The sequence below is a fragment of the Panthera onca genome, chromosome A3, assembly GCF_046562875.1.
Source record: "Panthera onca isolate mPanOnc1 chromosome A3, mPanOnc1 haplotype 2, whole genome shotgun sequence".
Classification (NCBI taxonomy): domain Eukaryota; kingdom Metazoa; phylum Chordata; class Mammalia; order Carnivora; family Felidae; genus Panthera; species Panthera onca.
In genome coordinates, this window is record NC_138341.1 from 115,875,381 (window position 1) to 115,892,204 (window position 16,824).

The window sequence follows — 16,824 nt, forward strand, 5'->3', positions numbered from 1 at the left end:
GATTCTTGATGCTGTTACAAAGAATCTTGCTGGTTAGTCTGGGCTTATCTGTTGAATGGAGGAAATGTTCACAGTTGTTTTGAAGCAATCCATCCTGTCACTGTAGAAACATATGTAAGAGGTGGAGAAAAAGTGCATCTGAGTTACTGATGGCTTCCTGTCCCTAAAAAATTCTGGGTGGCCTTTGATCCTAAGTTGATTCTGTTATTTGCATCCAAAACAAATTTGACCAACATCTATCAAAGTGCCTGGTACAGTGCTGAAACACTGAAACAGGCTAGTTTCTTCAAAGTCAGTATAGTAAGGACAAGGTGGAATTATAGTTTACAAAGAAGGCTGTTCCTATTCATCTATGGTCCAAACAAAAAGTTTGTTCACCCAGTAATCCCTTGCCAATAACGTACATTTATGTTCTAGGACAATGACATTTATTTAACACATTCAATATTTCACATTGTACAAACCCTTAGATTCTCTTTATTCACTGGTCCATTTCTACAACAAATACATCCAAAACACTATATAATAAAATTATTTACAACATTTCCAAATGAGAAGCTTCTTTTTGCTCCCGCTACTGCTATTCACACACATAACTTCCACAGCACAATACATCATTAGAAGATCTAAAAATGCTCACCCTGTACTCTAGGCTGCTTAGGAAATGTGAAAACTAATAACATAGTTGCATTAGCTCCTCTCAATACATGGCAACATTTTAGAAACCTTGAACTTCATCTTGCAACACCAAAAAAGGGTTCAACAACTCTGCTTTCCCCATTGCACTTTATGAAACAGGTTGCAGGGACTAGGAAAAGGGCCGCTTTATTAAAATGACTAACTGTACAGAAATGGATTTTAAAAAGTCACAGCTCAAAATTGCTTTTTGTAAAATTCACACACATTTACAAGGATCAAGTCGCTGTCCAGCTTGTTTACTTGGATTTTCTTCTCTTGGATTGCACCGCACTGGTTATGTCTGTCGGGGGAAAGAAAGGACATGCTCAGCTGAGGCAACTCTTTATGGCAGTGCTGTTTAGGCAGTCCACAGGAAGCAGGGCTGGCCGGAGTGGGGTCCTACTGGACTCTGAATAAATCTAAGGTCCTCAAAAGGAGTGCTCAGTGTGGAGAGGGTGTCAGGCCTAGACCTGTAGAGTAGGGCCTTGGAGACTTGGGACGTAGGGTACAGGTGGTGGGAAATGGAGCACACATAAGCAGTTGGAAAAAGAGGCAGGGGTGGGGAGAGCATCTGGAGCTGGGCAATTAACCCCACAATCTCCATCACCAGTTCTTATCACCCAGTGAAATGACAGATAGAATGAGTGCTTTTGGTGATACATCCATGAGTGTTGCTACAAGCAAGTGAGTAAGCTGTGCCAGAGTGCAAAGAACCAGCCTCTGGATCCCTTTTGGAGCCAAGCCATTATTTTTCAGTAAGCAACTCTTTTTGCTGTACTATAATCAAAGTCTCTAAATAGTATGATCATGATCCCTGGTCAAGTGTCTACACACAGGCATAGAAGCAATTCAGAGCAAGCCACAGCCTGCTCTGAGCCCAGGTGAGCCTGCAGGCTTCATGGAAGAGGTGGGACCTGAGTGACTTAAACACAGAGAACAGTGGCATAAAGGGAATAAATGTGTTCCTTTCATTCCTCTTTTAATGTCTTCAATCAACTCAATCTTATTTCGTATTTAAACCATGTTTCTCAAAAACTTTTCCACACATAAGTCTTCTACAGCAGAGTACAATGAATAGCTTAAAGCTCTCCAAATGTAAACATTTCTTTAAAATTTTATACTGATCTTAGGGGCGCCTGGGGGGCTCAGTCGGTTAAGTGTTTGACTCTTGATTTCGGCTCAGGTCATGATCTCATGCTTCATGAGATTGAGCCTTGTATCAGGCTTTGTGCTGACAGCATGGGGCCTACTTGGGATTCTCTCTCTCCTCTACCCCTCCCCCTTGCTGTTTCTCTCAAGATAAACATTTAAGAAAAACAAAATCTTATATTAAATTCACTCTCATTCTTCATGTTGCTCCACAGATCTTTTGGTCTTAATATGAAAACAATATTTTAAAGGTTTATTATCTTTTTAAAGGTTTATTTTATTTTCATTTTTGAGAGAGAGCACAAGCAGGGGAGGGGCAGAGAGAGAGGGAGATACAGAATCTGAAGCAGGCTGCAGGCTCTGGGCTGTCAGCGCAGAGCCCAACGCAGGCTCGAATCCACAAACCGTGAGATCATGACCTGAGCTGAAGTTGGATGCTTAACTGACTGAGCCACCAAGGCGCCCTGAAAACAATGTTTTAAAATTACTTCCCATCAAGGAGAAAAAAATATTTTCTAACACAATAATATGTAAGATGAATCAGTTTTATTGATTTCTGGAAATTAGGATAAATAAATTTTCTTTTCTTTTCTTTTTTTTTTTTTTTTTTTTTGAGAGAGAGCAAGTGAGCAGGGGAGGGGCAGAGAGAGAGGGAGTGAAAGAATCCCAAGCAGGCTCCACACTGTCAGGGCAAAGCCTGACGCAGGGCCTGAACCCACAAACTGTGAGATCATGACCTGAGCTGATATCCAGAGTTTGACACTTAACCGACTAAACCACCCAGGTGCCCCTAGGCTAAAGTTCCTGATGCTACATGTTAGATTCAGTGTTCTAAGAAATTTTTTTTCTCTTTTGTATCATATTTTGAGAGCACAGACTTAAGATGTAGATGCAAAAAGCAAAAATGTTGCTGTTAGCTATAGTAATTGCTAGGAAGTAATAAGGCTCAATGACTTTCTGAGAAGTGGCCTGTGTAATGTTTTAGGGCTTCTGTTGGTGAAAATTCCAGTGTGTATATATCTTCTTGCTGGAAGGTCACGCTGCTTGTGCCATGTGGTACGGTCAGTCTCTCTGATTTACTCCATAGTCTTTTGCTAATCAGACAGTTAATCTGACAGGATGTTGATAATGGTGTTCTTTAATTCCATGAAATAAACTAAGAGTCTCACACCCACCCCAGTTCCCTATAATCAACTCCCAGTCCAGCTTTCAAGTTTCCTTTTCACTGTAGCAAATTTGTCATTTGCAGGAAAAATATACAGGGTTTTGTCTTGATGGGGTGTTCATTCTTAGAAAGATATCTGTTAATTAGGCCAACTTTGGGAGCCTCTCTTTGTTGTGATATGAAGGACTGAGGGATGTGGCTGGGAAAGGGGTGGGGGGATAAGCACCTCAGCCTCTTCCTCCCCCTCCTCCTTCCTTGTTTGTTCCCATCTGTCACTGCTCCAAAGCACCCAATGATCTGGCAGACTGATTCTGCTTCTGAGGATGAATCAGTGAGTGGGACCATGAATCAACAAGTGATTTGTGCTAGAAACTGCAAAAAAAAATAATATTTTAGATGCCAGGGTTAGGTGTGGGAAATGGGTGTAGGGTGCACTTTTATACTTCCATGAGGGAAAAAGCTGTATCAACCTGATTTTGAAGTCCTTTATCACCTTTGCTAGATAAATTTAGGCAATCTCGGTCACAGGACAATGTCACTTTTGAAGTCTATATAAATCTATCTGAAAAGATGAGTTTTTTGTTTTTGTAGTTCAACTTTATACTTCCTCCAAAATGTTACAACTTTTACTACTCCGCTGAATACAATAAGAGAATCTGGAGGTTACCTCTTGAAGGTAAAGGAATTCTAGGGAAGTAATGAAGTGGTTGATGATACATTCAGAGTGTACATCAAGTCTGTTCCTAAAGGCTGCCTACCTTAACTGTGCATAATCCCACTCCCAAGTCCCATACTCAATACCATACTAGCAAAATAAATATTACATACATTGTTGGAAAATCCAAGTTTTTTAAACCATCAAAGATTTTTACAAATTAATGTCTTGACAGATATAAAAGTAGTCCAAAGACTAAAAGTAACATCATTTATATTAATATTTTAGAACGAAGTATATGGTAAGTAACTGGGTCAATAACAGTCTTTCAGATGGTTGTATATACATCCTTGCAGAACATTTACATTTATAATTTGACATGGGCATTCCCCCCCCCCCCCCCCCCACCACTGGTTGCCTCATTTTGACCTTAAGCAAATTTGGCCAAATCTACAGTACAAGGGTTTATTAAATCTTCTACTATGTGGAGTTTACCTTTACCTTTCAAGGAGTTTTAGAAAATGACCTTGACCTTGCTCACTTCATTATGCTTTTTACTGTACTACTTCTAGCCAAGATTTCTATTTATTTGTAAAGAAAATTCTGGAACTTTCCTTTCAAAATGTTCATGGCTGGTTTCTGAATGATGCTACTACAAGAGTGCAGTTTCAGGCAGTTACTGTTCAGAGTTTTCTCCATATTATGTTCATTTACATTTCCACAATAACATTTTCATTTTAAGAATGTCTGTTTTTTGAGATTGTTGCTTCTCAAGTCACTGGCTGTGGGGAGCGTAGGACTCTCACCCCACTTTGCTATCAGAGGCATCTTAAGGCATTCCAGGAACACCCACAGCTGCTACTGATTATAGGTTGCTCTGAACTTCCTTCATATTAGCATACCTTCCCTGGTTTCAAACTTATGCATTGAACTTTACATTTTTAACTACTAATCTTTTTTCCAATTGAAAGTATAACATAAAAACTATTATTAACAGAAGAGTAAATGAAGAATGACAAGAAAAATGAGAAAAATCATTTCTGTGTTAATAGGCAACACCTCATATCAGGAAGTGGAACTACTCATTTGCATATTTGTAACAACACACCTGATCAAGCGCAATTTTAAAAAGAAGCTCACTAGTTTGTGAGAGCCAATTTTTGTGTCTGTAATTAAAAGTGGGATGGGGGGGGGGAACCCAACAATCAAAAACAAAACAATAGGTTAGAGAGTGACCTATTAACCACGTGTGCCTCTCTAGACTTGCCCAGAAATAATCTGTCCCACCTGCTCCAATCTGGCAGTACAGGAGGCCTTGGCCAGCATGAGATAAGCAAACTCTGTTCTCACAGCAGGAGCATAATTAATGTCACTGGTTCTCTGACAATACAAATGTACCAGTATTTCTCATTATACACCGCTCATATTTCTCAGCTGATTACAAGGTTCTCATGAAAAACACAGACCATTTCTGATTCTGTTTGTGCATATATGACCCACATTGTATGAGTGCAAAAAAGGCAAACCTTTTTCTCCCCTCAAAACTTGAAGGAAACCACCATGATATTTTATGATCATTCCCTGGGTATGGGCTCAAATACATCACAAAAAGTTATTTTATGACTTTGGTTCAGAGTTTTGGATACAACATAGCAGCCCAAATAATATGCATATTTATTCTTTAATCTGGATCCAAGAGCTCTAACACTTAAAACCCAAAACAGCTATAGCACTCATCTTGGGTACAAAAGGTAACTTACCCTAGGAGTTCAGAACTGGTAGCCTGAGGGCTTGAAGCTGATGTAGAGATCTGTACATGACTGTGATTCCTGGGGTTTGGCCAGAGCTCTCTTTATCTTCTCAGGAGACATCCAGCACCCCTCCATGCAAACTCACAAAGCTTTCGAGTCATTATGGCCTTTCCTAAGCTAGTTGCTAAGCTTCAGAACACGGATGGGGCAGGCATTCCAACATGAATACCATGTTGGAATACATGAATACCACCTTGGGACAATGTCCTTAAGTGTACACGCCTACTCCCCACCCTCTTCTAAAACAGGTTCCAGCTTTCCATCTTTGCTTGGCTGGCAGTTCTCTACAAACTGGCTCTAATTTGGGCATCTCTTCTTAACTGTCCCAGCTGCTCCTTTGATTAATTCTTTCTGGTACACTATAAATGACATCCTTATTACGTTGAGGGTTTGGACTTAGGTGAAGTTTCCAAAAATCTGGTGTGTGACATCTCTAAAGGTCAACACTTATTTCCTGCTTTAAAGGTAATTACACACCATATTCTATAGTCTAGAAAACTTCGATCTTTGGGAAAGTGAGGGGCCAAAAGAATACAAAGAATTGAGGGGCACCTGGGTGGCTCAGCTGGTTAAGTGTCCGACTCTTGATTTCAGCTCAGGTCACGATCTCACAGTTCATGGGTTCAGGCCCCACAATGGGCTCTGTGCTGGCAGCGCAGAGCCTGCTTGGCATTCTTTCTCTCTCTCCCTCTCTCTTTGACCTCCCCTGCACTCTCTCTGTCTCAACCTCTCTAAATAAATACATAAACAAACAAACAAACATTAAATAAAGAATACAAAGAACTGAGGGGAAGCAGATTTTCCCACAGAACTCTAGGAATCTTCCCTTTAGTGTTCTAAGTTTAGTATTCAATATACTGGAAGGAGTGCTTCCTTCCAAACAAATCTCTGCCTGGGAGATGATTCCCAGGGAGGAGGAAGAAAAGTGGCTGATTCCATTTCGGCATCAAAGTGGGGATACCTAAGAGGACTCTGCTTGTGGTGTACACAGTATGCCTGGAGAGGAAAAAAGGTTCCTCCCTCTCTGATGGGCTGAGGTAAGGTAACTTCTACACCTCTGCTTTACCTGTATGATCTGTAGACCTGTGGCTTACCCAGGGGCTCTCATGAGGAATCGTGAAATTCTTGCCCAGAAACACAACCTGCCAATAACAGCTGAGTTCTCAGGTCAGTGTCTGTGTTGGCGCACCACAACCTGCCCTCATCTTCAGGTTGGCATCCCAATGGTACCGGACTGCGTCTCAGCAGCCCTGCTGGTATCAGGCACTTGGCCAGGATTCCACCTCTTGCCTAAGCTGAGCTACTCAAGCTCAGCACATTCCCAGAGGGGATGACTCTCCCTCAGATCTGGGCCTTTGCACATGCCGTACTTTTACCTAGAATATTTCATTCAACTCCAACAGCCTGGATAATGCCTCCTCATTCTTCAGGTCTCAACTTAAACATCATTTTTTCAAAGCCTTCTATGGCTAGGCAGAGGAGTAAAGCATCCCAGCAATATGCTCCTACAGTACCATGTAAGTTTGTTATCATAGCATTTAACATTTAACACACTGTATTAGTCTGTCTTTCTGGCTGGTATATAACTGATATGATGAAGACAGAGACTCTCCCTTTTCACTATTATATCCCCAGAGCCTGGCATGTAGTAAGTACTTAATATATATTTGATAGATGGTTATTAATATAATAGTTACTGATTATATACCTCTTTGTATAAGGCACTGTACCAGGTACCGAGGATATGGTGGTGAGCAAAACAGACAAACTCCTGCCCTAAAAGGGCATGTATATTAATTAACTATCACATAAATAAATATAAAATTAAAGCTGTGGTATTATGAAGGAGAACATGGTGCTGTGATTCCTCATAGCAGTGTCAAGTGAGCTAAGTACAAAGAGTAGGTTAATGAGGAGAAGGGAGGAAGGAAGAGGGAAAAACACTCCCTGCAGTGGGTGTACACACACACAGGCTTGTGACGAGAGGGCGGCATGTCTGAGTTGCTGAGGGAAGTCAGATGAGGCCAAGAGAGGCTGACAGGGGCCAGACCACATAGAACCTTTCTAATCCATGTTGGCACTTTCAGACTTTAATCCAAATTACAATGTAAATCACCAAAGGGTTTTAAGCTACAGTAGCAATGAAGATGGGGCAAAGGGGATGAATTTGGGCCACTTGAAATAAAATCAGCAGCTTTTGGTAACGAACATGAGAGATGTGAGGATGAGGGAGAGATGCCAAGGAGGACTTGCCCAATGGACAGATGGTGGTGCTATTCCCTGAGGTGGGGAACACTGGCAGATGACCTGATAGTGGGGGTGAAAATCACAAGTCTGGTTTCAGACATGTTGCATTTGAAGTCCTGGTAAGGATGTACATGCAGTTGTCTAAGATTTTTAGAGGTCTGTACTAGAAATGCAAATTTAGGAGTCATCTGTGAAAAGTTGTAACTAAAAAAGAAGGGCATGAGTGAGATCAATTAGGGAGAGAAGAGTTGAAGAGAAAGGATGACTCAGGATCAAAGTGTGAGGAAGGGCAACATCTAATAACTGGCTACAGAGATTGAGCAGGAAAAGCCAGAGAAGTAGAGAGAAAACTATGGAGAGCTCTAGGTCACAGAAACCAAGGACATCATGAATTAAAAAAGGAGACAGCAATCAATACAGGAAAGAAAACTGGTAGTAGTGTAAGGTTCTTGACAAGGTCAGAGAAGATGGGATCAAAGAGGCACAAGTGGAGGAACTGGCCTTAGACTTGAGGAGGGACAGCTGCTCTATTATAGTAGGAGCAAAGGAGGATCCTAGTAGATTTAAGTCTTGGTAGTGACAGCTGAAGCAGTTCTATTTTCTCTGTGGAGAGGTGAGAGTCTCTGCTGAGAGAGGGGAGAGAAAGTAGGGGCCAGAGGAGTGGAAAAGAGAGTTGATCATAGAAGGATGGCTGGGCCATATTGAGCACCTATCTGAAGTGGTGATCACGAATCAATCTGCCCTGTTATATTCTTCTTTTTTTTTTTTTCCCCAACAGTGCTTGCTGCTCTGTGCACATACACAGAAAACACACAGGTAAATGTAAATGAACTAACAAACAAAGGAGGGACAGACAGTAGAAGTCAAAGTAACAGAAGCATAGATAAAAGACAAAGTCCTCTGCTGTGGTGATAAAGACCCCATTCTTCTATCTGACCCACAAAAGCACCCACACTGCACTGCTAACCTTTAGTAGAGCTGGAGGCTGAAGCAGGCCGAGAGGATCGCTTGCGATGTCCATTTTCCACACTTTCAGAAGCCACAGTTGGCTCTTCAGTTCGGGAGTTTCTTCGGCTTGGGGTTTTGGACTTTTCAATGATCTCTTTGGGCTCACTGCTGACAGAGGGAAGCACAAAGTTTCCAAGAAGGAGAGGGAATCAAGTCACACACAAAAAAGGGCTCTTCAGATAGAGCTTCATTTGTGAGGCAGGAGATTAAGAACTATACAGTCATTCTGAAGAGAAAATATTCCACTCTGGGACAATAAACAAAATACCTTCTATATTACTCACAATTTAAAAGTGAGTCTAGGGGCGCCTGGGTGGCTCAGTCGGTTAAGCGTCCGACTTCGGCTCAGGTCATGATCTCGCGGTCCGTGAGTTCGAGCCCCGCGTCAGGCTCTGTGCTGACAGCTCAGAGCCTGGAGCCTGTTTCAGATTGTGTCTCCCTCTCTCTCTGACCCTCCCCCGTTCATGCTCTGTCTCTCTCTGTCTCAAAAATAAATAAACGTTAAAAAAAACATTTTTTTCCAAAAAAAAAAAAAAGTGAGTCTAGCTTGTTACAGTAGTAAAATAAAATACTCAAAAGCTTATTGCTGGTGAAATTGTGGAAAAACAGGTAAAAGAAATTAAGAACTTGGAACAAAAATTCCGAAACTTCCTCACCCTTTTCCTAAAATAACAATATTCCTTTTCAAAAATTAATAGTATCTGAAATTTAGGAAATTACTAATATGTACTGGTATTTTCTATGAGCCTGTATAATCAGATAATGGCCTACGTCACATTATAGAATACACATGAGAATGTATTCAGAGTATATATACTGCTGGGTATACTGATTACCCCTACCTCAATCCCCTTTTTTTTAGTTTCCAAAGATTTAAAATTGGTAATATCCAGTACTACTGAGGGTATGAGGACAGAAACCTCTGATCAGAGTGTAAATTATGTAACCCAACAGTTATCAATAGGGGGCATTTTGGCCTCCCAGGAGACATTTAGCAATTTAAAAATGTCTGGAGACATTTCTGATTGTTAAGATGACTGCCGTGACTGAGTGGGGGATGCTACAGGCATCTTCCGGGCAGAGGCCAGGCATGCCACTAAATATTCTATAATGCGTTGAGACAGCTCTTCCCCCCCAACCCCAACAAAGAATTATCTGATCCAAGCTGTCAATAACGCTGAGGCTGAGAAACCCTGGTCTAATCCTCTGGCTCAGCAATTCCATTTCTAGGTGCCTAAGGAAACAAATCTTTTTACAGAGCTGTAATTACACACAGGATGTCAAAGCATTACATAAGTACTAATAAAGACAGAAGACCTAAATGCTTTACAACAGATTTTAAAACTAAAACATGGCACATTCACATTCAGTCATGAAAAATCATGTTGTAGAAAGCTATTTAATGATAAAAACTGTTCATGACACATTACTGTGGGAAAAAAGTTACCAATGTTATGAATAGTATAATCCTATTTTCGTCATAATACATGTTGAGCATATATATGTAACTACATATGAATCAATGGGTGTGAAATACACGTGTGTATAATGCTTATATATATATCACTATATATTATATAAAAATATTATAGTGTTTATATATAAAATATTCCCTATCTGTATACATACTCTGAAGAGAAGTAGAAAATGAACTAAAATATACATAGTGAATATTGTTTGAGTCATAGGAATACTGGTTTATTGGTAATTTCTTCTTTAAAAAAATTTTAAAGTTTATTATTTATTTTTGAGAGAGACAGAGTGCGAGTGGGAGAGGGGCAGAGACAGTGGGAGACACAGAATCCAAACAGGCTCCAGGCTCTGAGTTGTCAGCACAGAGCCTGACATGGCGCTTGAACTTTCAAACTGCAAGATCATAACCTGAGCTGAAGTCGGACACTTAACTGACTGAGCCACCCACGCACTCTGGTAATTTTCTTCTTTTTAATTCTCTGATCTGAATTTCAAATTTTCTTTAATAAACTTTTTACTACTTGCATGGTTCAAAAAAAATGCATGTCAAAATCATTAGGGAAAAAACGCTGATTAAACTTGCTTGTAAGGCATGGAACTTAAACAAACGTAATGCAACAAAACAAAACGAAACAAGCTGGTTAAAGGGATGTCTCTTCTGGGAAGTCTTCCTTGACCCTTACTCCCCAAGTAAAGCTGTCTCTTCTTTTTGGGTTCACAGTCTGTATCTGGCATTCAAGAGCACCCATCAGGTTGTATAGCATATTTTATTTTAATATCTTCTGCCTTCCACTAAATCAGGAGCTCCTTAGAGGCATGAACCATGGCCTATGAACTCCCTCTACCCCTCCATTGTTCATTCCTGCCATAGGACCCTTCACTGGTGGTACGATAGCTGGGAATTTGGCCATACTGTTCACCATCTTGCTTTATATCTAACAACTGCCCCATGAACCAAGTCAAGTGAAGAAGAGGCAAGGCCAGAGCTGGGGTAGAACTGTAAGTCAGGGGTATTCACACATCCTTTTAGAGATGGTAAAGGATGGCCTTCTGACTAGGAGCCCTGAAAATGGTCAAAGTCTCTGAGGAAGAAAGATTCCTAACAGAGGTGCCTCTTTCTCCTGGCAAAACAAAAGCCACAGAAGTACTGTCCTGCTGTTCATATGGTCAGTACTCAGATAGCTCTGGAAACAAATACCCTTTTTTGGTCTGATTATCTTCTTTGTGTAGCCACACAGCTGGAGTATGCTTGGTAAAGGCAAATGAATTCAAATATTAGCCAATTCAAATAAAAACAGGGAGAAATATGTAGTAGGAATGCCAATGAATCTGTGAGGCAGAAGAACAGGGGTCAAGTCTTACCTATATATTTATTGGACATGATATTTAACTTCCTCTATGCTTCAGGTTCTTGATCTATAATCCCCATTTTGTCTGCTACAATACATATGTGTGAGGGTTCTGGAATCAGGGCACCTGAGTTTGGATATCAGTTGCACCATTTACTAAATCTGTGGCCTTGGGCAATTTAGTTAACTTCTCTGAGCTTCAGGTTCCTTACCGGTAAGACAGAATTTACTTTCCTAATAGATACTGTGAAAATTCAATGAGAAGATACACTTAAGGGGCTTGCAGCCCAGTGCATAGCATGAGATGCATTCAGATAGATGTTGGTTATTATGACCACCTCAAAGGGTGGATAGGATTAAATGAGAAAATGATTGTGAAGGTGTTTTATAAACTAAGTTGTACAAATATGATAAATTCTCTAAAATGTTATCCAATGCATTACTAGATTAAAAAAGGAATGACTTGGGGCGCCTGGGTGGCGCAGTCGGTTAAGCGTCCGACTTCAGCCAGGTCACGATCTCGCGGTCCGTGAGTTCGAGCCCCGCGTCGGGCTCTGGGCTGATGGCTCGGAGCCTGGAGCCTGTTTCCGATTCTGTGTCTCCCTCTCTCTCCGACCCTCCCCCGTTCATGCTCTGTCTCTCTCTGTCCCAAAAATAAATAAAAAAAAAAAAAAATAAAAAAATAAAAAAATAAAAAAAAGGAATGACTTTTGGAACTATTCCTCCTCCTTTCCATGGGGTTAGTGAAGCCACAGGTGTATTTCATTTTATTAGGTTATGTGGGGCTTTGTAGTATAACAGGAAAAGCATGAGTTTTGGGGTTCAGACCCTGTCTGGCTTTCTCTCATATGCCTGGAGGATCAAACAGCTATGCTTTAGAAGGTGTTGCAAGGACTATTATTAATGACAATATAACAACAGTTCTTACATACTGAACTTACTATTTACTCACTATGGTGAGTGCTGAACATGTTATCTCATTCAATTTTCAAAACAACCAAAAAAGGTAGAAACTTGGCCACCAAGCTTTGTTAAGGGAAATGTTACCTCTCGGGTTAGGACTCATGACAGCTCCCCTGTTTTAGCAGGGAAAACAGACTGGCACAATGAGTCAAGGAAAAAGGACAAGGTGAAGAGAGGTTTAAAGGATGAGAAAGCCGATACCCTTCCCTTCAAAGAGGCTTACGCCGTTTTCACGCTGAGTCTGCAGAATGATCATCTTACCTTTGTCCAGAGACCATGGCAGCATTTGCCTCGAGTTCTGTGAAAAATACAAAGGACAGAAATCAGATGTGGGAGCTTCTGGTGTCTATGTCCACTGGGAGAAGGGAGGTGTCTCAGAATTCTAAATGCCCTATTTAGGCTAACATGTCTTCATGCCCAGCAGGATCTTCACCCTACATGGTACGGAGACAGAGTTGGCAGGGACACAACTCAGTAGTCTGGGGCATAAGACACTTACTTGGTCTATTTTTATTTCTACTCCACACTGTGAAATAATCCTGTTTGGATCAATAGAACTAAATTCACACTACCTGGTTCATATTTCACCCAGCTATAACTAGATTAGTAAAATAAGCCTCTTCCTCTCCTGTAGAAGAGATTGTTTTCTTTCTTAAAATATCCCTAACCTCTTCATACTTGTTTTTAAAGGCAGTAATCTTAAAATATGTCTTAAATATATATTAAGGATGCATTCTCCTCCAAAGGACTTCCTCACTGAGTTACAGAGTGCAGACTGCTTTGCTTTGAGATAATGCCTACAGACTCCATTACATTCCTCTCTTCCTCAAACTCCCCACAATATCCTCTAAGAAAGGAAAATCTCAGTAATTTGTCTAGCAGGGTTTTGCTTAAGTGAATATTCTATGGGTTTACCAGGCACTTCTTTCTCAGCATCAGCAGAAAAACATCGCTTTTAGAGTTTCATCTTTCCAGAAGACTTTCCTAATGCACCAGACAGCAGTGATCTCTCCTGCTTCTGGCCTCCCACAGCTCTGTACCTGTTCCTGCCTCCCCTTATAGAGAATTCAGCACAGCAGATTCAGTGTACATGCCTCATCTACCCCAGAGATTACACGTTAACTTCCTTGAAGGCAGTGAAATCAGAGTGCATAGGTTAGAATTCTGACGCCATTGATTAGCCATGTAACCCTGCGCTTGACTCTCTGTGCTCAATGCCTCATCTGAAAAATGGGGACAACCACTTTACTCACCTCAAAATTAAGATTAAATGGAACAATACATATAAAAACTCAGTACAGCACCTGGCTCTTAGTAAGAACTCAAAATTAGCTGTTGTTATTGTTAGGATCCTCATGTCAATGCAATTCATGCTGGAATCCCTTGCATCCCTCTGCCTTCAGTAAAAGATGAGGGAATCCTTGCTTCTCATTTGCTACTTAGCTCCCAACATCTAACCCATAAAACCTGGAAACCCTCCACTTGAAATAGATACCAGCTCACTGGGTCTCTGTTGCCTGCACACAAACTCAGGTAATGTGTGCTCAAAAATGAAAACAGCTCAAAAGAGGCCGATTACCAAAAAATTTTATTAGTTTGCTCATGTGAAACAAAACTCAGTGCTTTTGAGAACTTTAACACTATTACAGCTAATTCACATTAGCAGAGATCAAAGGAATCTGGTGAGGCAATTAGTGACTATGAGGGTATTTTAAGGAGATTCATTTAAGTCAAACTTTTAAAAGCAATAGGATTCTCTGGCCAATTATTTTGAGGAAGATGTACGATATAGTAAAGCACATTTTTCTGGAGTAAAGAATTGGGGCAGAAAATGTAATTCCCTTCCTCTTTTAGTTGCTCCTTTTCTCGCCAAAAATGAACATCACCATCTAATACCTTCTGTGAATGATTTGCTCCACTCCTTTCCTGTCAGGTGCCTAGCACAATGTCATGCATCATGTGGGTAGCTGGTAGCAAAGGAAGAATCTGAATGGCTGAAATGCTTTTTGCTCAACCATTCTTTTCAGAAGCCTGATTTTACCAGAGTGTGCAATAGAACATAACATAGCACATAGCACCTGAAGCAGCTTTTAAAATAAACACAAGTTAGGGTGCCTGGTTGGCTCAGTCGGTGGAGCATGTGACTCTTAATCTTGGGGTCATGGGTTCAAACCCCACTGTGGGTGTAACAATTACTTAAAAATAAAATCTTAAAAAAAATCACAAGTTGTAGCTTAATTTCACTGATTTAGGCCCACAAAGCTAAACATGGTAATACTGTTTTTTACTTACAAATTTTTTCAAGTGTGAACTGGACTGTAAATGAGATTCTAACCTCTGAGTGAAAAGTGTCATACTTTTTTTTTGGTATCTCTTGATATGTTCAGTGACAAAGGGCCAGGCCAAGATTAAACTGTAACACACTTACACTATTTATCTATGAAGGCAGTACTGTTATTGCCATCAAGATCCTCACGCATTCTGAGCTGACCCAGCATTCCACAGCAATTATCTGCAGATTACCATGGACTCCACCTTCCAGAAACACCATCCTTCATGCTATTTGCAATTTCTTGGTCATGGGAAACATAATGCCATCCAGAGAAGACTGAAATGACTGACTCCCAGGAAAAGTGGCTACCTCACTGTAGCAGAGGTTCTCAGAACAAGCCTCCACTCCTGTCATGAATATGCAATTACTAACCGAGTGTAGGAACGCTTGCCACCCTAGCAAGTTACCATGGGCCAGTCAGCTGCCAGCTATGAGTGCCAGGGTCATGCAACAGGGCAAACAGTCCAACGGAAACCATCCACAGCTAGGTGGCAGACAATGGGCACCACAATGCCCTTCTTGGGTTCCCTGACACCAGGAATGCATAAGACAGCAAGCCAGTCGGGGGAAAAGAACCCTAACAGTCCTGCACAAACCCTGCCACTCATCTGAGGTCTGCTCTGAAGCCAGCAGGTGAGAGAGTTTCAGTCACTTCCTGGCACCCTGAGGACAGCAGCAGTTCCTTCACATATAATCCATTCCACTCAGAGAAGTTTTTCCAAAGCATGCCTTACCTGGTCTGGCACCAGGCCCCTGTGGTGTTGTGGCTGGAGTTTCCTTTGCAGCTAAACTCGGTGAAGGGGCTAAGGCAAGGAAAAAAAAATACAGGCCTTTTACTTTCTTTTCTCAACAAAACCGAAGGCACTGACTGACTCAAGGGCTAAGTAACTGCTGAAATACATACACGCTTGGAGGGCAGTACTTGAAACTGGCCTTGAAAGGACATTTCAAAACTTAACCCCCAAAACACACCTTAGTAGGCAAACTGAACCACTTGCAGAGAACAATGATACCATTTACCTCAGCATTTAAAAAATTTCTTCATTCCTCTAAAGACTACACCCCTTGAGACTTGAATCATAAAATTCATTTTGTACTTTTGTATAGCACCTGGCAAGAGTGATGGTCATCGAGCAGATATTCAATTCATACTTGATGAATACATTATTTGATGTTATTTACTTATATAACAGTTACCAAGAACTTCCTAGGGGCAAGGTGCTGTTCCAGGCACCGTTAGAGACTAATTTTTCTTTTTGTTCAGTATCAAAGATACACAAATGTGGTACTCTGGAGTCCACTGGGATGTTATATGAAGAAGATTCATAAGGTAGAAAGTGCTATGGGAATCGAAAGAAAAGGAGATCAATTCTAGACTGAGAAAACTGATGGTACATTAGAGGGAGAAACATCAGAATTAGGCTTCAGAGGACAGAGACTACTTAGGTCCCTGAAGAGGAATGGCACAGGATACACAATGTACTCTAGAATGGAAGCTTACTGGATCATACAATAAAGATTAAGGGCATAGATATGCCACAGTCACTCAAGGATTATGTCCTCCTATTTTGACATTTCAGTCTAACATCCTAGATAAACTTAGTAACAATAAGTTTTATCCTCTTGTGGAAATTGTGAATTTTGTATATTTCTCTCCCTGCTTAGTCAATAATGCCTTTGTGTTAAGAATTTTTTTTGGATGGTTATCTGATAAAGCCTAAAACTGTATCTTAAATCCTACTTTTAACTCCAGTATTGATCTCTCACATTTTCAAGATAAAAACCTAGAAGAATGGAAACAATCTTAAAATTGAGGTTTTTTTAAACTGCAGGTTCATCTTCCCAAGCTCATATATTTCTCTAGTATTATATATGACCCATATAAAAATATTCCCTAATCACTTCATCATTATTCTCTTGGTATGTGTATGCAGTGGGGTGGGGGTGGGGGGGCAGATCCCTCCAGAAGTACAACAGAAACACTTAATAGCAGA

General features: G+C 40.8%; 1 protein-coding gene and 1 long non-coding RNA gene across 6 annotated transcripts in view; both read right to left on the reverse strand.

Moving 5' to 3' along the window:
• Positions 1 to 405: 405 nt before the first annotated feature.
• NCOA6 (nuclear receptor coactivator 6) overlaps positions 406 to 16,824 on the reverse strand; it is a 108,445-nt gene continuing 92,026 nt past the window's right edge. For 4 of the 5 annotated variants that reach the window (XM_060616137.3, XM_060616132.3, XM_060616122.3 and 1 more), the window contains 4 exons: positions 15,565 to 15,633; positions 12,760 to 12,796; positions 8,673 to 8,821; positions 406 to 979 (listed from right to left, as the gene is read on the reverse strand). In XM_060616137.3, the coding sequence (XP_060472120.2) occupies positions 936 to 979; positions 8,673 to 8,821; positions 12,760 to 12,796; positions 15,565 to 15,633 (299 nt within the window). In that variant the 3' untranslated portion in view covers positions 406 to 935. The remainder of the gene's footprint in view (positions 980 to 8,672; positions 8,822 to 12,759; positions 12,797 to 15,564; positions 15,634 to 16,824) is intronic. The other variant, XM_060616112.3, reaches the window with a different exon arrangement.
• LOC144615881 (uncharacterized) lies at positions 11,556 to 12,753 on the reverse strand. The gene is made up of 2 exons (XR_013554540.2): positions 12,253 to 12,753; positions 11,556 to 12,007 (listed from the first exon to the last, which is right to left on the reverse strand). It is a non-coding gene; the product is annotated as an uncharacterized LOC144615881 (long non-coding RNA).